This window comes from Saccopteryx bilineata, chromosome 1, assembly GCF_036850765.1.
Source record: "Saccopteryx bilineata isolate mSacBil1 chromosome 1, mSacBil1_pri_phased_curated, whole genome shotgun sequence".
NCBI lineage: Eukaryota > Metazoa > Chordata > Mammalia > Chiroptera > Emballonuridae > Saccopteryx > Saccopteryx bilineata.
This window is the reverse complement of record NC_089490.1, coordinates 153,097,133-153,122,109: the sequence shown is the minus strand read 5'-3', so window position 1 is coordinate 153,122,109 and position 24,977 is coordinate 153,097,133. Positions and strand designations below refer to the sequence as shown.

The 24,977-nt window shown below is 51.7% G+C and overlaps 1 protein-coding gene across 1 annotated transcript; it reads right to left on the bottom strand.

Moving 5' to 3' along the window:
• Positions 1-45: 45 nt before the first annotated feature.
• Positions 46-24,908, bottom strand: LONP1 (lon peptidase 1, mitochondrial). The gene is made up of 18 exons (XM_066274806.1): positions 24,456-24,908; positions 20,729-20,817; positions 18,979-19,098; positions 15,994-16,222; positions 14,954-15,015; positions 14,351-14,480; positions 13,387-13,470; positions 12,422-12,642; positions 11,074-11,212; positions 9,910-10,088; positions 6,387-6,474; positions 5,908-6,030; positions 5,708-5,824; positions 3,709-3,849; positions 3,203-3,368; positions 1,446-1,660; positions 1,186-1,350; positions 46-416 (listed from the first exon to the last, which is right to left on the bottom strand). The coding sequence occupies exons 1-18, from the start codon at positions 24,882-24,884 to the stop codon at positions 240-242; spliced, it is 2,874 nt and encodes a 957-aa protein (XP_066130903.1). The 5' UTR covers positions 24,885-24,908; the 3' UTR covers positions 46-239.
• Positions 24,909-24,977: the final 69 nt, after the last annotated feature.

Below are 24,977 nucleotides of genomic sequence, written 5' to 3'. Positions count from 1 at the left end.
AGTGATGTGGGCATGGGGGCAGGCACAGAATGAAGTAATAAGCAGTACTGGAAATGGTCTTTAATCATAATTAAATAGTTCATGTGTCAGATTCTGTGATTAAGCCATGATTGAGGTCCCTGGGCTCCAGGCCACTTGCTGAGCCTCCCGATGGCTCAAATGCCCAGAGCTTCTCCCTCACCCCAGAGCAGTTTCATTTTAGGGCAGGCCTATCAGCATTAGCACTGTCTAGGCCACCATCACCGCTCCACAGCCAGGGCCTCTGCTGGCTCCTCGGGGAAGGCAATGTCAAAGATCTCACGGTAGTGCTCCACAAAGTGGACCTCCAGGCCTTCAGTGATGAAAGCAGCCAGGTCACAGAAGTCCTTCTTGTTTTCTGCTGGCAGGATGATGCATGTCACTCCGGCACGCTTGGCCTGGGATGCAGGGAGCCATAGGTCAGTCTGGAAGGCTGCAGGAGCCCACTGTGCTCCACGAGGGAAAGGGCTTGGTGGGAACCCTGTTCACAGTGGCCCTGAGGCCCAAGGAAACACCACTTGCTTCAGTTGAAGAAGTCTGGGCCTCTTCCTAGAGTGCCACTCCCTCAGCCCCTGTGTCTGAATTAATTGTAGCACCTGTTACTACTTTACCTTTAGAAATCTGGCATCTAAAGCTGGAGAAAAACAAGAAAATGTAGCTAACACTTTAAAATTGACCAGTCTCACTGACCATCCTGTCCAGGAGTCTGAAGGTAGTGGGGCTATGCCAAGGGGTAGACATGTGGGGAATGAAGGGCAGGCATCTTTCTCTCCCTCACATCCACAACCCTCTAACCTACACAGCATCCTGTGAGGCCAGCCTCTCCAGCCTTTTTTGCATCCATGGTTCTCAGTGCCAGGCCAAGTGAGCAATGAGAAGCTGGAGACCCCACTCCTTCCTTCAGGGATCCCACATAGCCCCACTGAGGAGGTCAGATGGGGGCTTTCTGTGGTGAGACCTAGAGCATTCTCCAACATGTTGAAAGACTAGGAACCACTGTGGAGAAGGCGTCTTGGACAGTTCAGCATGGGTTCCAGGCCACCTAGCCCTGGATCCAAATCCTGTGCCCACTCTGTAAAATGGGCCAGCACCCTTGTCTGTTGCCTGATTAGATAGCAGTGTAGAGTTCTCTGCAGAGCCCCAGGGCAGGAGAAACCCAGCACTCACCGCGATGGTCTTCTCCTTGATGCCGCCCACTGGCAGGATCTTGCCTGTGAGGGAGACCTCACCTGTCATGGCCAAGTTCTGCCGCACGGGCCTGTCCATGGCCAGTGAGAGCAAGGCTGTGACGATGGTGCAGCCAGCACTTGGACCATCCTTGGGGGTGGCACCCTGGTGGGGAGAGGCAGGTGGGTGGTGGGCAGGCCTGTTGGAAGACTGGGAAATGGGCAGGCCTGGAGCTGGGGGAGGGAGTTGCAGTGGCTCACCTCAGGAACATGCAGGTGGATATGTGAAGTCACTAGGTACTCATTGGTGGGGTCATGCTGCATCAGGAAGGCCCTGGCGAAGGTGTAGGCAATGCGGGCACTCTCCTTCATCACCTCCCCCAGCTGGCCTGTCACTTCCAGGCTCCCATCCTTGTCTGCCCTGCTATCCTCCCGTGGCCGCCTTGGGGATGTCTCGACAAACAGTGTGGAGCCTCCTGGAAGACACCGGTGTGTAGAGCTCATGAGCCCTGGGTTACTTCAGATTCCCAGGATAGGCACTCTCTTCAATGCCAGGCTACTCAGAACCATTCTGTTCCTCTGTCTACAACACTTCATGTCAATGACCATGCCACCTGGCTACTCAGAACCATTGTTCCTCTGTCTACAACACTTCATGTCAATGACCATGCCATCTGCAGGAACCAAAGACAGCCACTGTGCATTGGCCCTATGTCATGTATCTCCAACCGGCCTTCCAGCACCAAATTCTTACACGTGGCTTTAAATAGAGCCTAGCCCTGGCCAGTTGGCTCAGCAGTAGAGTGTCGGCCTGGCATGTGGAAGTCCCAGGTTTGAGTCCCAGTCAGGGCACACAGAAGCAGCCATCTGCTTCTCCATCCCTCTCCTCCCCCCCCCCCCCCCAATGCAGCAGGTTGGCTCCAGGGCACTGAGGATGGCTCTATGGCCTTGCCTCAGGTGCTAAAATAGCTCAGTTACTGAGCAACAGAGCCAAGGGCCCCATATGGGCAGAGCATTGCCTGGTGGGGGCTTTGCTGGGTGGATCCCTGTCAGGGCACATGCAGGAGCCTCTCTGCCTCCCCACCTCTCAAATAAATAGAGCCCAAATAAGCAAACTGCCAGCCAGAGCCTACTTCCTTTATAAACCCCATAAAACAGCACTCAACCTCTGCTAGCCACTGAAGGAACCACCCCTGGGCTATAAACACCCTGTACCCCAGGCTTAGTGTAATGTCACCTGGACACAAGTTTCCCTCTCACCCCCTACCCTCCTGGGTGGTTTCTTAAGGATGCTTTGAGGGACTCTCCCACATGCAAACCTATCAAAGTTATGTCTGCCACCTTGTGGTCCCACCTCCAGCAGCCTCAGTTCCCTTGGGCTGTATGGCACCAGTCAGCAGCCAGAGGAGCACTCAGAGCAACAAGCTAAAGGCTTAAGTACAGCCTTCTTCCAGAGAACAAACAAAAATATGTGTGGTGGCCTGGCCTGTGGCGGTATAGTTCAGAGTGCTAACCTGAGGCACTGAGGTCGCTGGTTCAAAACCCTGGGCTTGGGCCTGACCAGGCGGTGGCGCAGTGGATAGAGCGTCGGACTGGGATGCGGAAGTACCCAGGTTCGAGACCCCAGAGGTCGCGCGCGGGCTCATCTGGCTTGAGCAAAGAGCTCGCCAGCTTGGACCCAAGGTCGCTGGCTCCAGCAGGGGGTTACTCGGTCTGCTGAAGGCCCGCGGTCAGGGCACGTGTGAGAAAGCAATCAATGAACAACTAAGAAGTCGCAACGCGCAATGAGAAACTGATGATTGATGCTTCTCATCTCTCTCTGTCCCTGTCTATCTCTGCCTCTGTAAAAAAAAACAAAAAAAAACAAAAAAAAACCCTGGGCTTGCCCAGAAAAAGCACATGTGACAAGCAATTAACAATTAAAGTGAAGCAACTGAATTGATACACTCCTTCCTCCCTACTCTCTCTTCTCTGTAAAATCAATAAATAAAATCTTTAAAAATACATGTAGCACTCACCCATGGCAGTCCAGGCCAACCCCATGACCACGCCAGGTGGTGTCACATCATACATGCGCTCCACAGTGAATACCGGCTTCCCCACAAAGTCCTGGAGGTTCTCAGGTGTCACCTCCACCGACTCGGCCTCACCACTGACAATCTTGTAGGCGGACTTCCGTAAGACCTGTGGTGGGTGAGGCATGTTGGTGGGCAGCCCAGCCACAGACACCCCCCCCCACCTCCATCTGCTCTTTTCCCTTTCATTTTTAAATTGTGTAAAATGCACATGACAAAATGTACCACTGTAACCATTTCTAAGTGTGGAGCTCAATGATGTTAGTTACATTCATTCTGTCATGCAACCCACCACCCACCTCCAGAACTTTCAGCTTCCCAAACACACACTAACCCCCAGCCATTCTACTCTGTATCTGCGAGTCTGACTCCTGGGGACCTCACATGAGTGGGATCAGACACCTGTCCTGACTGGCTCACTTCAGTCCCACCTTGTCCTCCAGGCTCACCTTCTCCACCTGCTTCTGCAGGTTGCGCACACCACTCTCCCGGCAGTACTGCTTGATGAGGACGGTCAGCACGTCCGAGGACAGCTTGGCCTTGCTCTCATCCAGGCCACACAGTGCACGGGCTTGAGGCACCAGGTATCGCTGGCAGGGAAGAGCGCTCCGTCAAGACCCTCCTGGGACCCCACCGCCGGGCCTCAGGGTCCAGCACCCACCACCCAACCACAGATCCCTGGCTGGTAAAGAGCACTGAGGTGTACACACAGCCTGCCTTTATCATAGAGTTCTGGTCCCTGGGGGAGTTGGGGTCATCATCCAACATACACAGGATATTAGGGTAGGCTGAATGGTGTCACCTGATGGGTGAGAAGCCAGTGAGGCTTGGAGCAATGGTAGAGTATTTGGGCTGGTGCCAGGACCCTAAACAGTGGGCCCACATCCTAGAGACCCCCAGCCAGCCACCCCTGCTCCTGCTGAATCCTCTGCCCAGATCTGATTCCTATATTTCCTCCAGATGTCACCTTAGATACAACTTCTTCCAGGACAGCCTCCCATATGCCTGTGGTCACCTTACATACAGACCAAAGGCCTTTGTGTCAGGTATGTGGCTGCTGCCTTGAACAAACAGGCAGCAGCAGTCCAGAGGCTCCATGGTCACCCACCCATAACCCAGTACAGCTCCTGCTATATAGCCATCACTGGTCAAACAGTCCTGAGTACTAAGGAGACAGAGCTGACTAACACTAGGGTGGGCCCTGGAATTCTCAGAGTAGAAGTCCTCCTGTTTCTCCTGTCATCCCTTTAGAGATCTAAAGTAATTAAGTTCCTGCCTAGACCTGAGTCGGCCCATCCTTCACCGGTCAAGTACTTGGGGATGAAGGATGGATGTGGCAGGGAGTCCCACTACCCCCCCTTCACCTCAGCTACAAGCTCCTCTTCCCCTCCCACCTGCTGGGCTCCGAGGGCTAAGACCCACGCACATCACAGGGCTGCAAAGGCATCAAGGAGAAACCCCTTTCCAGAAAGAAAACACAGTGATAGAAATACAAGACTTGGCCCTAGCCAGTTGGCTCAATGGATAGAGCGTTGGCCCAGTGTATGGACATCCTGGATTCAATTCCTGGTCAGGGCACACAGGAAAGTGACCGCTGCTTCTCTCCTCCCTCTGCCCCTTCTCTCCCTCCCCACCTCCTGCAGCCAGTGCCTCAGTTGGTTCAAGTGTCAGACTCAGGCACTGAGGATAGTTCAGTTGGTCCGAGTGTATAACCTCAAGTGCTAAAAATAGCTCAGTTGATTCGAATGTTGACCCAAGACAGGATTGCCGAGTATATACCGGTTGGAGAGCATGCGGGTGTCTATCTCCCCTCACTTAAAAAAGAAAAAAATACAAGACTCCCCTCTGCACCCCTTCCCTGTGCCTCACCCTACGGCTCTCATTTTGGGCTGTTTCCAAGGTGTATCCTTTCAAATAAACCAGTAAGTAGTAATGAAACTGTCTTCCTAAGTTCTGTGAGCTATTCTAGTAACCTATCAAACCTGAGGAGAGGGGGTTTGTAAGAACCCCAGGTTTATAGCCAGTTGGTCAGAGTAAGCGAGGCCAGGACTTGCAAGCGGCGTCAAAAGTTGGGGCAGTTCTGTGGGATGAGCCCTGAACCTGTAAGGTCTGCTGCGAACCCTGGGTCGTGTCACAATCTATTTGAATTAGGGGACACCCTACCAGAGAACTGACTGGTGCAGGGTAACAACCCACTCTTCGTGTCAAAGGTATGACTACACAGTTTACAACAGGCTTCATTTGTCATTTGGACACACACACAAAGGATCATGTATTTATCCTGTCTCCTCCTGAAATGGGAGCTCCAAGAGCAGGGACATACATCACAGACTGTACTCCCAACTTAGATTAAGTGCCCAGCACTTAGCAGGCACTCGGATATCCCTTGAGCCTGGGCCACAGTGGGGCACCCCTTCCCGGGGCTTAGAAATGAGGAGCCTGGCCTACCTCTGCAATGGCAAGCTTCTCTTGAGCCACATAGCCTGACACGTTGATCATCTCCATTCGGTCCCTCAGCGGCTCCGGGATGGTCTCAGTGACATTGGCCGTGCAGATAAACAGCACCTAGGGGAAGCGGTGAGGAGGTGCTGGAGGACTGACCACCCTGCCTCTCCCTGCCAGAGCCAGCCCCTTGTCAGGACACATACCTTGGATAAGTCCACTGGCACATCTAGGTAGTGATCCAGAAAGTTGGCATTCTGCTCAGGGTCCAGCAACTCAAGCAGTGCTGATGAGGGGTCCCCCTGATAACCCCGGCCAATCTTATCCACCTGGAAGGAAGTGAAATGGCAGATGGTGTTGGCACCTTGTCCTGCTCCTTGCACCTGATCACTAGCACCAGGGACCAGGACTGGAGAAGCCCTAAGTAAAGACAGGAGGGTTGACCACACAGCGTGGCTGTAGGCAGGAGGGGGGCCAGTGTCATGGGATGGCCTTGCTGCAGTAAAGCCACCCCTGGTGACTCAGGGACCATCAAAACCACAAGGACCATCGGTTTTGTTCTGAACATAGACGGCCTGGTCAAGACTGCCAGAAGTTCTGGGCTAGGAGGGCCCAAGGCACAGTGTTTGACCTCAGGGAAGCAGAGCTGCAACTCAGCCCACCCCCCAACCTGGCCCACACACACCTCATCTATCAGGATCAGGGGGTTCTCTGTCTTGGTCTTCTTCAGGCATTGGATGATCTTTCCGGGCATGGCGCCCACATATGTCCGCCTGGGGAAGAGAGCACAGCTGGGCAGTGTGTCCTCCACCAGGGTCTGGCCACATGAGCACTCCGAGGCCCAGCTTCCTTGGAGATCCAGGACCTCAGGGTGCCATGCATCCCCTAGGGGAAATGCTGGCTGCTTCAGGCCATGCCGATCTGCAGAGTGTTTAGTCACACCGACCTCCCCCACAACTTAGATTCAGGGCAAAGGACAGATTCACAGTCAGGTCTCACTCAGACACCCCCCACCTGTCAGCACCTTATAGCCAGTGAAACCCAACAAAACAGAGAGGCTGGAAACAGCCAGGCCCAGCAGCAGGATCATTTCTGATGCTTGGGTCTTCACTAAGGGACAGCAGGCAGGGCCCATTAGGCCTTGGGGTCACTGGACAGAGCCTGTCCAAGCTGGTACTTTCTTTCAGAAGGGTTCCCTGACAACCCACTTGCTTTGTCCCAGCTCAGCTACATATACCTGGCATTTGCAGGAAGCAAACCAGACACAAATCCTGTGCTTCTAAGCTAAGGCCCAGCAGGGCAGAGGTAGAGGAAAAAAATCACTAAGTTAAAAAAATGATGTATATACTACGAAAAAGAAAAAAGTAGGGATGAGGAAATCTGGAATGGCACTTAGAGAGGGCAATATTTTAAGGTGAGAATAAGAAAGAGGTTTTAGGGAGAGGCACTGAGCAAAGGAAGTGAGGAGGCAAGCTGTCTCGATATTAGGAGAAAGAGAATTTCTTGACCAGAGGTAGCAACCCACGCAAATGTCCTGGGGCAGGACCAGGCCTATTGTTGGAAGAACAGCAAGGAGGCCTTTGTGGCTGGAACAGAGTAAACAAAGTTTGACAGAAAAGAGGTGACAGCAGCAGGGGAACGGTGGGTCATGAAGGGACATGTGGGCCAAGGGGGCAACTTTGTGCTTTTACCCTGAGGGAGGCAGGGGCCTGTAGGGCTATGGGGTGAGGAGGGTGTGGTCGTTTTCAATATGGTACCAGCCATCCATCCCCTCCTCGTCTGAAATCCCAGCCCAGCATCACAGAGCACCACCCTACCCCATCCTCTGGGCCCTCTCCCCAGTGGCTCCCCCAATGGTACAGACCACCTGCACATGTTCAGCAATTCAGCCAAGGCCTCTTCTTTCCTGGACAGTGGTCTGTGCCCACAGCTCCTGGGCAGCACTGGAGCACAAGGGCTACCAGGGTCATCTCTGCCTTCCCTCATGTCCCTCCGCTAACCTTCATCCTCCTGTTTACCCAGCTCAGAGGAAAGCAATGAACCAGGTCAGCTCCCTGTACCCCTCTACCCTCAGGCAGGCCTCCCAGAGATACCTGCACCAACCCAGTCTACAGGCCTCCTCACAACCCTATACCCAACGCTGTGTGGGCCCTGTTCCTTCCTGACCCTCACAGCAGTCTCTGGGCTAGGAAAGTCAAGAGACTGTCCATCTCCCTGGGGGCTCAAGACAGTGAGGAGCAGCAGGCGCTGCAACTAACTGGGATGCTATCGCCCTTCCTAGCAGGTAATCAAAAGTATGCATTTTTGTTTTGTTTTTTAGTGAGAGAAAAGAGACAAACAAGAAGATGAGAGGTCAACTCATAGTTGAGGCACTTGAGTTGTTCACTGATTGCTTCTCACACATGCCTTTCCCAGGGGGTTTCAGCTGAGCCAGCGACCCCTTGCTCAAATCAGTGATCTTTGGGTGGGCTCAAGCCAGTGACCATGGGGTCGTCTACGCTCAAATCATCCGACTCTGTGTTCAAGCTGGTGAGCCTATGCTCAAGCCAGATGAGCCCACCCTCAAGCCGGCAACCTCAGGGTTTTGAACCTGGGTCCTCAGCATCCCAGGTTGATGCTCTATCCACTGCTCCACCACCCGGTAAGTATCCATGTTTTTTTGGGTTTTTCCTTTTGTATTTTTCTGAGGTTGGAAACGGGGAGGCAGTCAGACTCCCGCATGCGCCTGACCGGGATCCACCGGGCATGCCCACCAGGGGGTGATGTTCTGTTGCAACCAGAGCCATTCTAGTGCCTGAGGCAGAGGCCAAAGAGCCATCCCCAGCGCCTGGCCCAACCTTGCTCCAATGGAGCTTTGGCTGCGGGAAGGGAAGAGAGAGACAGAGAGGAAGGAGAGGGGGAGGAGTGGAGAAGCAGATGGGCGCTTCTCCTGTATACCTCGGCCAGGAATCGAATCCAGGACTCCCGCACGCCAGGCCGACGCTCTACCACTGAGCAAACCAGCCAGGGCTCCATGTTTTTAGATACAACAAAAATGTAACTTTTTTTTTTTTACAGAGACAGAGTGAGAGTCAGAGAGAGGGACAGATAGAGACAGACAGACAAGGACTGAGAGAGATGAAAAGCATCAATCATTAGTTTTTCGTTGCAGCATCTTAGTTGTTCATTGATTGCTTTCTCATATGTGCCTTGATCGCGGGACTTCAGCAGACCAAGTAACCCCTTGCTCAAGCCAACGACCTTGGGTCCAAGCTGGTGAGCTTTGCTCAAACCAGATGAGCCCGCGATCAAGCTGGCGACCTCAGGGTCTCGAACCGGGGTCCTCCGCATCCCAGTCCGATGCTCTATCCACTGCGCCATCGCCTGGTCAGGCCAAAAATGTAACTTTTAACATGGACCCAAATCTTCCTTGAATATTCGTTTGCCAGGGCCTTGGAGGCAGGTAGAGGGGCACACAGTCAGGTAACAAGAAGGCTGGGAAATCCTGTGTATGTGTGTGTGTGTGTGTGGGGGGGTCTGTGGAGATCACACATCTATCAATCACGAGCAGAAATACCAAGGACAGCATATGACAGCACCATCTTCTCCCCATCCCACCTCCCACCCCACCTTTGGACATTGTGGCAAACAGAACAGATACTTGTGTATCTGCTACCCTGTGCCTAACAAAGGTTTACATTTTTCAAGAACTACCCTCTGCAGAGGCCAGTGTGGCAGGAAACCCCAGAACACAATTCTGACTGCCTCATGGAAGACTGCCAGGCACAGGGCTAGGTGGCTTTAAGACCCCGGACACAGAAGATACCTGCCCCTGCTCTGGGTCTGAGACAGGTGCTGTGCTCAGGTCTCACAGTGTACGCTGTCTCATTCTCACTGGCAAGACTATCTTGCCCCTCCCTCTAGTCCACAGTCACTAATCAGATGACCTAGGCAAATATCATCCCTGGAACTCTGGCAGGAGTATTAAAGGAATTGATCATGGGACACAAGCTGGAACTGCTAACTGGTCTTCCCTATGAAGTTGAGATCTTGATCCAATGTTGACTGCTGGGATTCAGCCAGGCCTGGTGTTAGATCCATGCCTAAACTTTTCAGTTACTTATTCCAGTGTAAGTGAAGTTCACTACTTGCCAACAAAATCACTCTAACAAAGATAGAGGCAGACCCAGGAGGCTAGAGTGAGCTAGGCAAGGAGAGTCCAGACCTACCTGTGCCCCTTGATCTCGGCCACATCGGTCATGCCCCCGACACTGAAGCGAAAGTACTCGCGGTTCAGGGCGCGGGCAATGGAACGGGCGATGCTGGTCTTGCCCACACCAGGAGGGCCATAGAAGCAGAGGATTTTGCCCTGGGTTGAACCTCGGAGCTGACTGACGGCAATGAACTCCTATAGGTAGAGGTGAGCTCCCATAAGACATTCAGTCACTCTTGCCACCTTTGTGCAGAACAAGGGCTATGCACAACATGAGTATGGCTACATTCTCTCACCTTCTAGGTCAGGGGTCCCCAAACTTTTTACAAAGGGGGCCAGTTCACTGTCCCTCAGACCGTTGGAGGGCCGCCATATACAGCGCTCCTCTCACTGACCAACAATGAAAGAGGTGCCCCTTCCAGAAGTGCAGCGGGGGGCTGGATAAATGGCCTCAGGGGGCCACATGTGGCCCGCAGGCTGTAGTTTGGGGACGCCTGTCTAGGTTTTGGGGGGCTGGGAAAAGGGACAAGTCTTGTCCTGGACAGGCCAAAATAACTGCAGGTATTATTTGCTAAAAGGAGGAACAGTCCATGGCACCAACAAGACAAGCAGGTGCTAGGAGAACATGGGTGACAATCAGCTATGTGTGACCACGGTACAGGCCCATGCAGCTCCCCCACTTAACAGGGCCCTTCTTCCCACACCTGGATCACAATGGCCTCTCTCTCTCTCTTTCTCTTCAGGTCTGCCACGCCCCACTGTCCTCAGCCAGGCCCGTTTTCTCCCCCTTGTAAATCTTCAAACTCCTGGAGCAGGGCAGGCCAGCACTGTTCAAGCAGCCACTGACTTTTCTTGAGCCAATCCAACACCTCTGGCCAGGGCCCTCTGCCCACCTTTCTGAGTCACTCCATACCCCCACATCCCCACATTCACCAGAGGGCTCCTCTGGGTCTCCCCGACAGCATGGGAGGTGCGGGCAGCAGAGATCCTGGGCCCCAGGCTCAGAGGTGTCTACCACCCATGTGCAAATGCAGATGACTAAAGACTATGCCTCTTAGTACCCACCCTGGGCGCAATGACCAAGTGCCCAGGATGTAAGAGCGTGGTGCTCAGGGGAGGGTTAGGGTAGCCCATGCCCAGGACCCCAGGGCCTGTAGGAGGGGGGTACAGGCAGCCTCACCAGGATGCGCCTCTTGACGTCGTCCATCCCATAGTGGTCCTCCTCCAGCACTGCCTGGGCCCGGGCCAGATCGAGGTTCTCGTCACTGTACTTGCCCCATGGGATAGACGTCAGCCAATCCAGATAATTTCGAGTGACGCTGCCACAGGACAGACCAGAGGGGTGAATGGGGACCAGAGAGCCACCTGACCCCGGATGCTACAAATTCACGTGGCTGGTAACCACTGAGCCCACAGCATGAACTATACCATGTGCACCTTGGCTGATAGGCGGTCACCACTTTGGAAAGCTGTCTCAGCGTGGGCCACACCTGCGAAGTAGCCTACTTCCTGGCACAAGTGCCAAGCCCATTTCCCAGACTAGACACAGTGAGCACGGGTCCTGCTCAGGGCCCAACACTATAAAGAGGGCTGGGTTAGAACAGGGTAGACAACCCGACCCAGGGCAAGTGGGGAGACTAAAGCCTGGATGGTGGCAGGTTAGTACTACCAAGAAAGTAACCCCCGGGCTGGGAGCTGCATACCAGGGACAGCAGCCACCTGGAGACAGAGGCCCCTCCCAAGGATCTTTATAAGAGAGACTAACGTTAGTACGTGTTATTTTAAGACTTTGGTTTACAAACGCTGGCAACAGCCATATGAAAAGTTCATTCACTGCCTAAGAAATGCTGGGGTGTCTCTGGAAATGAGGCACCAGTGTCTCCCAGGGTCCCTGTGGAAGAGCCCAGCCTTCTCCACACATCCTGAGCCACGGAGGAACCTGGTGCAGCAGGAACTCAGGGTCCAGTGCCTGGGTCCTCCCTTCAAAAGGGCTATTCTGGGACCTGGTCAGCCTACAAACTGCCAAAGAGCAATGCCAGTCCCTGACATCTGACACCACAGGCCCTGAGCCCCTTGACCCAAACTCTTGGCAGCCATCTTAACTCACAGCCCATGTGTGAGGGACAAGGACCTCTGAGCAAGGCTGAGTCCATAGCAAGACACACTCATTTCTAGGCTAACTCTCAAAGCCACAAGAGGGAATCCAGGGGAGGAAGGTGGCCTCGTGGTGATGGCTCAGAGACTGCTGGTCCTGGCTGGAAGCACTGGCTTATAGCCATATGTCCCTGGGTTCATATCTCTGTCCCCATCTACTAGCTGAGAGGCCCTCGTCACTCTAATTTAATTATCCTATGCCCTGATTTCTCCGTGGGAGTGGCGAAGGCAGGGTTTCACACAGTTTGAGATGACAGGACTAACACGCATCACATGCTGTTTAATACAATCACCCTTTGGCTTTCAGGGTCAGTCACAGGCTTTCCTGAGGGCCAGATGTAACAGGAGACCAGCACCCCGCCCTAGGTGCTCACTTGAACTCTGAGGAGTGGTTGTCCAGCAAGCCCAGCTTGCTCAGCTCCTCATCCACCACATCCATAACATGCTTGGGGACCACAAGCTCCTTCAGCCGTTCACGGAACTTCTCCTCAATGGCGTCCTTGTCCTCCTTTTCCAGGCCCAGCTCCTTCTTGATAATCTTCAGCTGCTCCTGCAGGAGGTACTTGCGGTGCGTCTGCTTGATTTTCTCCTCCACCTGAAAGGCCGAGAAGCTGCCATCAGACCAGCACACAGGGCGTCCACAGGCCAACAAGGCCCAGTAGAGCTGCTGCTTCCTCAGGACTCAGAAAAAGAAACCCAGTGCACATGGCCTCTAATTCTGAAAGGAATTAGCCAAAGGTTCCCCGAGTGTGGGCCTTACAATAATGGTAATAAAAAAATTCACGTTTCCATCCTAAACAATTAGGGGAGCTCAGCCCGATGCCGGCACACCCCCACGCTGACAGGCAGGCAGCAGGACACAGCCCCACACCTGCACCAGCGCCAGTGCCCATCTGATGTCCCACTGCATTCCCTTTGCAAACTGTCATGTATTAATAACCAAGTGTTAAAGGCTCTCCAATTAAAGATGTCATGTGAAATCTTTTTCTAATGTAAAACCTAACTGAAAAACTGATTCACACCTGGAAAATGACATGACTTTTAAGTAACTGACCAACCAGGTGGTCTGTGGATTTGCCCAAAATGGGAAAGTGGGCTTCAAACAGTAGAGTTTTGGGAAAGAGCTTTGCAACCTTTCCCAGGCTGGGTGCCAATTTCAAGTACTTTCCTCAGGACTCTGAAGGCAGAGAATTCCTTTCCCTTGTAGGATAGAGGACACCTCTCTCTGGGTTCAGCTGCTGGGATCAGTTGTAAGTTTTAACCTAATGAAGTTTCCCAGCCGGGCAGCCCTCGCAGTACAGGTGCCTTCTCAGCTGTGGGCTGCCCCCACCCCACTTACCTCCCGCCCCAGGCGCTGCTGCAGCTTGCTCAGCTCAAACTCCTTTTTGAGGAGAGACAGGGCCTTATATAGCCGCTTAGGAATCTGCCAGAAAAGGGAAGACATAAGAGAACAATCAGAAGTCGGTGTCCGTTTGTGTGGGAATGGGGGGCAGGGGGAGGGGCACTCTGTAAGCTGTTGCTGGAGGGAGCCCAAACTGGGACAGATGGCCCACCACGGCTTACCAAAAAAGCATGCACCCCTGTTCCAACAAGCCCAGTTCTAGAACTACCTTCTACAGATAAACTCTGGCAGGTCTATAAGCTGTGTGGACCAGGATGACTATATAGGTGTTCTTCGTAATAGCAAAAGACTGGCAACAACCCAAGTATGCCACCCACTGAATGAAGGACACCGCCTGATGGAATACTAAACAGCCATTAAGAAGAATGAGGGGCCCTGGCCGGTTGGCTCAGCAGTAGAGCGTTGGCCTGGCGTGCAGGAGTCCCGGGTTCGATTCCCGGCCAGGGCACACAGGAGAAGCGCCCATCTGCTTCTCCACCCCTCCCCCTCTCCTTCCTCTCTGTCTCTTTCCCCTCCCACAGCCGAGGCTCCATTGGAGCAAGGATGGCCCAGGCGCTGGGGATGGCTCTGTGGCCTCTGCCTCAGGCGCTAGAGTGGCTCTGAATGCAACAGAGCTCCGTACGCCCCAGAGGGGCAGAGCATCGCTCCCTGGTGGGCATGCCGGGTGGATTCCGGTCGGGCGCATGCAGGAGTCTGTCTGACTGCCTCCCCATTTCCAGCTTTGGAAAAATGAAAAAGAAAAAAAAAAAAAAAGAACAAGAATAATGAGGGAACTGAATGTAGACTGAAGGACATGTGTTGATGTGAAATCATATCAAAAACAAAGCTAAGGACACCAGCCAGGCTGGGAAGCAGCCAAAACAGGACCAGGATAGGGCACATGTAAACCGGCAGCACTTACGTTCGTCTCCTCCAGAACGTCCTGCAGCTCGTGGGACTCAGCTCCAGTCAGTGCAGCACCCATGTCGCTCAGGTAGATGGGATTGTCCACAACCCTCTGGCCTGCCTGCATCATCTGCAGCACAGACTCTCTGGAAAGGATGAAGAAACGTTGTCATAGGGCATAAAGACCATGGCAACAGCTGGGACTCACTCCTGCCTAACCTCAGTCTCCTTGTTCCTAGCAGCGCCAAGAGCCAGCACTGCATGGGGCCTCCTGTCCTAGAGTCATGAGACTAACGCCCCTGAGCCCAGATGCAAGCCCCCTCTAGCAGCCACGTAGTAACCCTCCATGAGATTACCCCCTTCAACCCAGCTGATGACAACAAAGGCTTCAGACAAATCCAGGCCCCCGTTAGCAGGAAGGAAGCAAAGAACCTGGGCCAGGTAAACCAGCCACACCTGTACAGAACTGGGTCCCAGGCCCTTAATTCCTGTCCCCACAAGGTTTTCTACCAGGATACTCTTAAGAAAAATTTCTGCTAACTCAGGTGCCACAGAGACCAGCTTGACCTCAGGAAGGGCTGGCCACATACTCGGGGTGGGGAGGATACTGGACACCAACCTGTAGAGTGGGTTCAAGGCGATGATGTCCCGGATGGTCTTCACAATCTCAGCAGTCAGGGCCTGGCAAGCAAGAAGGCTGCCATCGGTCACTGGGGCCAGGGTGGGAGTCAGTGGCCTTTCTCAACTGGCCCTGGCCAAGGACAGCCTTAGAGGCCCAGGAGCAGAGCCTGGATTCACCAGTCACAGGGACACAGGACCAAGTAAGCAAAAATTAAAACCAACCCTGTCTCCTTATACCACTCTGACCATTGAACGAGGTCTTTTGGAAGAAAAAGGGTGGAGTGGCTTCTTTATTCCTTTATTTTAAGCATTATCCTCACAACTGACACTCCTCCGCCTCAGTCGTAGCACACCCAGGCTGTGACTTCTTTGTCTGGTACCTGCCTGTGAGCTGCCAGGACTCTCAGCGTGTTCCCTTCTGGAACCTTACCCCAGTCCCTGCAGAGGCAGGGGCACTCTGCCGTGGGCGCCATGGGCACTTTCATTTCTGCTGTCCTCCCCTGCCACAGGCTGACCTTGCTCCTGGCAGGACCACAGGCAGTTTATGACGTACAAACCCACACCTCATTGGTTTCCAGAAGGAACCCTGCTTCTCCTCCTCCATACCCCAGGCTTGGGCAGATAGCTGGAGACACCTCTCCAGATATCACAGGCTGGGACTGGACCTGGGTTCAAACCCTGCCTCGTTTGAAAGCTAAGAGCCTCAGAGGATTTTCTTTACTTTTCTCACTCCAGTTTATCCCAAGGACTTTTGGGAAGAAAAGTATGCTTTTCATTCTAAAACAATATGAGTGCTGCAACAGATTAGACTTTTAAAAAAATTTTATTTATTCATTTGAGAGAGAGAGAGAGAGAGAGAGAGGGGAGGAGGAGCAGGAAGCATCAACTCCCATATGTGCCTTGACCAGGCAAGGCTAGGGTTTTGAACCAGCGACTTCAGTGTTCCAGGTCAATACTTTATCTACTGCATCACCACAAGTCAGGCTGCAATAGATCAGACTTTCAACGCATGACATTCACTCAGGAGTGTTGACTTACCTTCACTTCTTCTGTGACCTGGAAGTCCTCATGGACAACGTTCTCAACTTCCACCATGAGCACCTCGCTGGGGGCACCTGAGCTGGGCTCCACCACCTCTAGTTGCCGCCTCACACTCACATCGTCCTCCACCTCCTTCTTGTTCCGCTTGGGCTTCCGGCGGGGCTTCTGTTTGTTCTCGGCCTCAGCCTCCTCTGGCTCCACCTCCAGCTGTCTGCTGATATGAATCCTGAAACCAGGAGTGAGGCAAACGTAAAGTCTCTGAGGTTGGCAGGGGCCTGCCCTGGTAAGGCCCCCGAGTGATGACAACTAAGGGTCCTGCTGGGACCAGGCCTCTGGGGCAGGGCAACGATGAGCTCTGGAGCTAGAGACTGAGCCACTTCCTCAGAACGAGATGGTTCTGGAGACCATCATGAGCTGCCAACTTAGGACAGCCTGTCTCTCCTAAGTAGACTCTGTCTACTCCTCCCTCTCCCTGGACCTCAACACAGAGCTGCTCCTTCATATTATTCAGGTCTCAATTCAAAGGCACCTCCTCAGAGACCAGATTCTGACCACACACACCTATCACCCTGTCCATCTTCATTTCTCCCCAAAGCACCCACCACCATCTGAATTCAGTCTGTGACCTGTTTTCATGCCCCTGATATCTGCCCCACTCAGGAGTGCTTCCCAAGGCAGCATCTCACCTGTCTCTCCACTCACACCTGAGGACCTGGTGGACACCAGGCAACCAAGTGTTAAAGGATGTGTTCCACCTGCCAGCTCTCCTGTCACACAGGTAACTAACAATGGTGCCTTCCTCAGATGGAGGACCTGACAGCTACGTCAGATGCAGATTCCATGCCCAGCTATCATCAGCAAGGTGCAAAGAGAAAAGATCAGGCCTTAGTAAGTCCCAGGTAGACCTGGTCACAGGAGTTAGCAGGACTTATTCTAGAAGGCACCTCAGAGCTGGAAGGGAAGTTAATAGCCACCACTGTTTTTATTAGTTCTGATTACTTCTTATTCTGTTTCCTCTGGCTCATAAGTCCTTCCAGGACATAGAGGAGCAGCCTCTTCCCTAAAGCAGACTCTAGTGGGAACAGATGAAGGGGAATGGGTGCTCAGTGCAGGGGACTGCTACCAGGATGTTACAGAATCAGGGCCTAACGTAAGCCCTTTCCTCTGAGTATGTTTTTAGAGTTGCTGCAAAACTGACTCAAAAAGCCTGACCAGGCGGTGGCACAGTGGATAGAGCGTTGGACTGGGATGCAGAGGACCCAGGTTCGAGACCCCCAGGTCGCCAGCTTGAGTGCGGGCTCATCTGCTTTGAGCAAAAGCCCACCAGCTTGAACCCAAGGTCGCTGGCTCCAGCAAGGGGTTACTCAGTCTGCTGAAGGCCCGTAGTCAAGGAACATATGAGAAAGCAATCAATGAACAACTAAGGTGTTGCAACATGCAATGAAAAACTAATGATTGATGCTTCTCATCTCTCTCCGTTCCTGTTTGTCCCTGTCTATCCCTCTCTCTCTGTTTCTGAGGAAGGAAGGAAGGAAGGAAGGAAGGAAGGAAGGAAGGAAGGAAGGAAGGAAGGGGAAGGGGAAGGGGAAGGGGAAGGGGAAGGGGAAGGGGAAGGGGAAGGGGAAGGGGAAGGGGAAGGGGAAGGGGAAGGGGAAGGGGAAGGGGAAAGGGGAAGGGGAAGGGGAAGGGGAAGGGGAAGGGGAAGGGGAAGGGGAAGGGGAAGGGGAAGGGGAAGGGGAAGGGGGGAAGTGGAAGGGGAAGGGGGGAAGGGGAAGGGGAAGGGGAAGGGGAAGGGGAAGGGGAAGGGGAAGGGGAAGGGGAAGGGGAAGGGGAAGGGGGGGACGGGGAAGGGGGGGAAGGGGAAGGGGAAGGGAGGGAAGGGAGGGAAGGGAGGGAAGGGAGGGAAGGGAGGGAAGGGAGGGAAGGGAGGGAAGGAAGGAAGGGCAAATGTCACCACAGGCTGTAGGGTACATGTTTTAAAAGAAAAAACTGACTCAAAGAAAGGCTCTGAGGAAAATGGTTGGAAGACTCTAGATTCAATAAACACTGTCGAGCATCTTTAATGAGGAACTTTTCAGAACATCCACTACATCCTCACTACTCATTAACAGCTTGTACTCTGACAAGTTTCTCCTACATATTTGGTCACAGGACTCTTGCAAAGCATCTCAGAGGACCAATGTTCCTTGGAACACATTTGAAAAGCTGGTTAGTTTCTCTATTGAGAGCTTCAACCCTAAGCTGACCTTGCAGATTTTTCTTTATTAATTATAACAGTACAAGGGCTTAAATTGGGCTTGTAAGCATATGCAGCTCTTCAGCAGATTTTTTTTTAATTCTTTAAATTTTTATTTATTCATTTTAGAAAGGAGAGAGAGAGGGAGGGAGAGAGAGAGAGAGAGAGAGAGAGAGAGAGAGAGAGAGAAGGTAGGGAGGAGCAGGAAGCATCAACTCCCACATGTGCCTTGACCAGGCAAGCCCAGGGTTTTGAACCGGCGACCTCAGCATTTCCAGGTCGATGCTTTATCCACTGCGCCACCACAGGTCAGGCCAGATTTTTATCAGAGAGAAAAAATTCATGGACAAGGAAATGTGTCTGAGTAAAAAATTGCTAAGAATGACAATACAACACGTTCTGCAGGCAGACACAGAAACGAGCACTTGGAAGAAAGGCAAGCCTGACTCTGAAAAGCTGACACCTAGACACGAGACATGAGGCAACTTATCAGTTTGTTTTTGTGATGCTTTTCTGAGTTACATGCGCTGAAGAAGTGACTTCTCACTGAGCACCTACACTGCCACTTTAACAAGGGGCCTCTGAGGTTTTCCAGAGGTGACATGTTTCAGCCCCCATCTCCAGCTCTGGCCTGGTCACTGCACTGACCAAGCCACAGGGCTGACCAAGGGTAGGTCAGTGCTGGGACCTGGAGGCACTCAGAACCAAACACTGCCCCCCCAACCCTATGTGTTTAGGACCCGAACCTTCTATGTCCCATGACGATCATGCGCAGTTTGTCCCCAAGGTCCTGCATCTCATGGATCTGGACAAACGTCCCCGTGTGGTAGACCTCATCCAAGCTCTCGACCACATCGGACTCGTTACTGAGGAAGAGACACAAAGAAACACTGGCACAGGCGCTCCAATTCTCATGGGGTGTCTCAGGCTAGGAGACAGGAAGGAGAGATGAAAAACTCCCCAACCAGCCTGTAGTAAAAACTAAAAGTGACCTCCTCGCTACCAAAGAGGCTCTGGAGCCCAGTAAAGTACCTGTCAGCTAAGGAACAGAAGTGGTAACTGTGGACAGAGGAGTAGCTCCTGGCTGAGTGAGGCAGCCCAGATGAAATTTTTATTCCCAATCTCATGACTGAGCCTGTTCAGGACACCCCTTCTAACTCAGAAGTGGAACTAATTTCTACTTGGAGTCAAAGTAGAGGTACCCAAAGCTATAATATCTGCCCATTTACCTCTGTGCTGACATGCCCTTTCAGGTGTGTATGTTTTAACACCAAGGGTCCTCGAGGTTAATATCCCCCTACATCTTGACGATGCACGAAGCTCAGGGCTGCAAGCCAAGCCTTCAGTCAGTCTACCAGTGGTCGGCAAACTCATTAGTCAACAGAGCCAAATTATCAACAGTACGATTGAAATTTCTTTTGAGAGTGAGCCAAATTTTTTAAAACTTAAACTACATAGGTAGGTACATTCCCTATTGAGGTAGCGCCCACACGTGGTCTTTTGTGGGAGAGCCACACTCAAGGGGCCAAAGAGCCGCATGTAGCTTGCAAGCTGCAGTTTACCGACCAGGGGTCTAGACTATAAAGCAGGGGTCCCCAAACTTTTTACACAGGGGGCCAGTTCACTGTCCCTCAGATCGTTGGAGGGCCGGACTATAAAAAAATACTATGGGCCCTGGCTGGTTGGCTCAGCGGTAGAGCGTCGGCCTGGCGTGCGGGGGACCCGGGTTCGATTCCCGGCCAGGGCACATGGGAGAAGCACCCATTTGCTTCTCCACACCCCCCCCTTCCTCTCTGTCTCTCTCTTCCCCTCCTGCAGCCGAGGCTTCATTGGAGCAAAGATGGCCCAGGCGCTGGGGATGGCTCCTTGGCCTCTGCCCCAGGCGCTGGAGTGGCTCTGGTGGAGGCAGAGCGTTGCCCTGGAGGGGCAGAGCATCGCCCCCTGGTGGGCAGAGCATAGCCCCTGGTGGGCGTGCCAGGTGGATCCCAGTGAGGTGCATGCGGGAGTCTGTCTGACTGTCTCTCCCCGTTTCCAGCTTCAGAAAAATACAAAAAAAACCCCAAACAAACAAAAAAACTATGAACAAATCCCTGTGCACACTGCACATATCTTATTTTAAAGTAAAAAAACAAAAATGGGAATACAATATTTAAAATAAAGAACAAGTAAATTTAAATCAACAAACTGACCAGTATTTCAGTGGGAACTATGCTCCTCTCACTGACCACCAATGAAAGAGGTGCCCCTTCCGGAAGTGCAGCGGGGGTGGGGGTGGGGGGGTGGATAAATGGCCTCAGGGGGCCGCATGCGGCGGCAGTAGTTTGGGGACCCCTGCTATAAAGGAATGCCTGGCTCTTGGCCTGGTCCCCTGTAGGTTTTGCTTGGTTTTTTTTTTCAGGTCAAAAGTCGGAGGTCGAGGTGACTTTGGGGAGGATTGGTACTGAGCTACACTCCAGGGCAATTTCAGCAAAGGAGTGAAGGAAAAATTACACTTACGTGTCATCTCTCTTTAGAAAGACGCCGGCATATGGCTGGGCAAGACGGACTTTCCTTCTTAGCAGCTCAACCAACTTCTTATTTTTAACCTAGCATGACAATGACCCCAAAGTGAAATGCAGAGTAGGTTTTCTAGCTCAGTGGTTTTAAACCACTGGTCCACAAACTGGTGCTGATCCACTAGAAATTCTGTGCCAGTCCACAAAAGAGTTAACCACCCTGATATTGTATGAAGATTATAGAATCAAACACCAGGGTGGTTAACTCTTTCGCAGACTGGCACAAAATTTCTAGTGGACCAGTGGTTAAAAATGACCGTTTTAGCTGACGTTTTGACACTAGCTCTAACGTTTTCTGTATTATTCTGTGGGAACAGGCTAATCTGATCTAGGACACTAATTAACCTTTCCAGAAGTCCCTAAAGCAAAAACAAACAAAAGACAGGTATATGAAAAATAGAGTCTAGAGGGTTAACCACCTGCATTCCTCAGTAGTCTCCTGCCACTTTCTAAAGAACACTAAAGTATACAAATGACCAGAACCAAGAAATTGATTTAAGGTTCAATTTCAAGAACTGTTTCAAAGGCAAAATATCTGGACTTAAAAATCTAAACTACTCTAATTTCAACAATGTAAGAAGAACAACACTAAATGTGTGAAATTCAATTATGGCCAACCCCACAGGGTGGTAACTTCCTCTATTTTTAAACTGGTTTTGAGAGAAACCTTGATTTATTGTTCCACTCAATCACACCATCATTGATTGATTTTTGCATGAACCCCGACCAGGCATCAAACCTGCAACCTTGACATGTCAGGATGATGCTCTGAGCTACCCAGCCAGAAACTCCTCTAATTTTCATGGAAAGTATTTCCCAATCACATGTCTGCCCTACTTACTGATTCTCGAAATCCCCATGATCACACCATATTCTCAATGTCATTTCAATGGCAGGTAGAGGGCTAATGGTGTCTCCTACAAAATAGCTAATGGGGAGTGGTGCACAGATGTCTTTAGTGTTTAAATTTCTTTCAAACGTGTTAATTTCCAGACCCTGACTATACTTAACAGCTCTCAAACATTAGCATGCATAAAAATTACCTGGAGGACCTGTTGAAAGAGATGGCGGGCCCTAGCCCTGCAGTTTCCCATGCAGGTGGTTTAAAAGGGACCTGAGTATGTGCATACCAAACAAGCTCCCAGGTGATGCTGCTGGTTCAAACCCATGTTTTGAGAACCAGTGTTTTAACTCACCACCTAACAGTGGCTCTTAACTTATGGTCCAGGAATTCCTGACATTATAGATCCATTTCCCCAAGGGAAAGGCCCATGACAGCTGTCAAGAGAGTACAGGACCCAACAAAAATTAAGAGCCACTAGTCTACACTCAGAGACCACTGATGAAAAGAGAACCTATTGGGGCAAGTTAGCCTCATGCAGTCAATGACAAAATCAAGAGTAACAGAGCTTGCCTAACCAGTGGTGGTGCAGTGGATAGAGCATCAACCTGGGAGGCTGAGGACCCAGGTTCAAAACCCCGAGGTCGCCGGCTTGAGTGCAGGCTCACCAGCTTGAGCATGAGATCATCGACATGATCCCATGGTCGCTGGCTTGAGCCCAAGGTCACAGGCTTGAGAAAGGGGTCACTGGCTTGCCTTGAGCCCCCCAGTCAAGGCACATATGAGAAGCAATCAATGAACAACTAAAGTGATGCAACTATGAGTTGATGCTTCTCATCTCTCTCCCTGTCTTGCTCCAAAAAAATAAAAAGTAAACAGCTAGCTTGGTTAACAAGTTCAGACATTCATTGGGTATACAGAATTTTTCCTTATTACTCCTATGCTAACAGCTGACTGCTGCATCTTAGCACCTCCCCTTCCTTTGTTATTTATAATGGAACAGCAACAGAAAATATGAGTACCACATGCCAGTCTCATGCTATCCATAGCAACTCACTTAGCTCTCCTGGCTAGCCCAGGTGAGCAGACAGAATTTCTACTAAGAATCATTATCTTTACTTGGGCACTGGGACAAGACACCGCCACTTTGCTGAGCTAAGGGGACTACACCTGGTGAATAGTCCTGGCCCTAGAGGCCTGGTAGGCTGGGGTCAATGATAGGAAAGACGTCTCCTAGGCAGGCTTCTATGTCAGAAGAGCGCACATAAGAAACAACAGGTGCAGCTGCTTACTATTGAGCACCAGGGACCCTTCTAAATCCTTTACATGTGACCTCATTTATCTCCCACAACAGCTCTAAGACAGGAAGTACTTATCAGTACATCCATTTCATAGATGAGAAAATGGAAGTCCAGAACAGAGCTTGCCCAAGGTTACAGAGCTAGGGATGGTGAAGCCAGCCACAGGGTCTTACCTTGGGGCCTCCAAATAACCCCTACTTAACATCAAGAAAGGTTCTTGGAAGGGTAGCTGGGACAAACAATCAGAAGTGCAGAACAGGAGGTGGAGTGGGCTCCTTCTGACCCCTCCCCAGTGGCTGGCTGTTGCCCCTCTGTATTGTGCCTATTCCAAGGCATCCCTGTGATTTAGTTAGCAGAAACTGGAGTGAGGGGGTAAGGCTGCAGGATGAATGCAGAGGTTGACGCATTGTATGACCTTGCTTAGACATTTAGAAGATAACCTTTCTCCTCTATGGACTCACTTCCACATCATTAAAAGGCGGGGGTGAGTGGGGGGAGGGAGGTATCTGGGTCCTTCCTACAATAAAAACTCAAGTTCCCTGTATTTATAATGCTTTTTATTACATCACCCTAGTTCCCCACCTACCCCTCCCTTAAAGGCTCTTAGTCTGAAATGGTCTTGTTTCCTGCCTCCTTCCACTAGAACATACCATATTTCCCCATGTAAAAGACGCATCCTTTTTCGAAAAATTTGGGGTCTAAAAACTGGGTGTGTCTTATACAGCAGTTGTAGATTTTTAAAATTGCATTTCCTGCTTTTTCGCGTGGATAATAGTTATATGAATTTTATGAAGAATAAAACTTGAGTTCAATAACTTTATAGAATACATTTTTTCCAAATTTCGGGCCTCAAAATTAAGGTGCGTCCTATACATGGGGAAATACGGTAAGTTCCTTAGGCACAGAAACTATCTGAATGGAAAAAAACTATAGCTGCACCCCTCTGAGAACATTCCTCTCTCACCTTCCTCCTTAGTCTCAGGTGCCACTCATCCCTTTCCCTATTATTTCCGATAGTACTTACTGCCTTCCAGCATACTTTACTTATTAATCTTGGTTACTGCTTCTCACATACTGCTAAAAGTGAGTTCCAAAGGCAGGAATTTTTGTCTGTTTTATTCAGTACTGTACCCCTTAGAAAATGGTAAAGGACAATTTAAGGAAGGAACGAATCCTCAAACCATAAGGGCTGTAACCAGAAGTGAGACCACCTGGAGAGAATTAGTTAACACCTTCAGAAAAGTAACGACCTCAACACTGTTCTTCTGGTCCTTCTATGATTAGGACTCTTAAGTGGACAGTCCTATGCTCAGTGGGTTCAACTCCCTTTAAGAGAGCCTAAAACAAGACGGATTTGGCTCCAATACACCAAGCCAGTAATGAGCAGTCAAGAATTCCAACTCCTGCCTCTGAGAAACTTCATGTCTGAAAAACTTTCGAGGAATGAGGGTGCTAAACGATTTCTCGGTACAACCTGCTACTTGCAGAGGTGGGGAAACGAAGGCCAAGGTGGGCGATCTCATTACCTCGATAATCTTGATAAAGCGCGGGAACACCGGGTTGCGAGTGACGGCGACTAATGGCAGGTGCGGGAACACGTCCGGGATGGTCATAGGAGTCAACGCCGTTATGATGGGGCCTTCCCCACCGCCCGCGCTGCCCCCAGCGCCCGCGGCGCCATCCTCCGCGCCCCCCTCAGGGGCATCCTCACCGCCCGAGAATGAACCGCCCCCGCGGCTGTTCGCCTCCCAAAACCCCCGCCATTGGCCCGCAGCCGCGGGGCCACGGCCCCACAACGCCCAAGGAAAAGAAGTGTCGCAAGCCCGTCTGCCTTTGGCCAACCACGCTCCGGTTGCAGCTGGTACCCGACCCCCGGCGACAGCCAACATCGACCGCCGCAGCGCCCAACACCTCGCAACGCGCCACAACCGCACGTAGCCTGTGACCGCCGCCATAGCACGGCCATCCTGCTAGCGCACAGGGCTTGCGTCATTTCCGCTCACCAGACTGGAGTGCACGTGACATCGGGAGACTGCCCAGGTGCCCGT

Coding starts and splice junctions, on each gene's coding strand:
- LONP1 (XM_066274806.1), bottom strand. CDS start 24,884: ATGGCGGCGGTCACAGGCTACGTGCGGTTGTGGCGCGTTGCGAGGTGT. Junction 5,825..5,907: donor TGCCAGTGGACTTATCCAAG/GTATGTGTCCTG, acceptor CGCTTCCCCTAG/GTGCTGTTTATCTGCACGGC. Junction 1,351..1,445: donor TCCACCTGCATGTTCCTGAG/GTGAGCCACTGC, acceptor TCTCCCCACCAG/GGTGCCACCCCCAAGGATGG.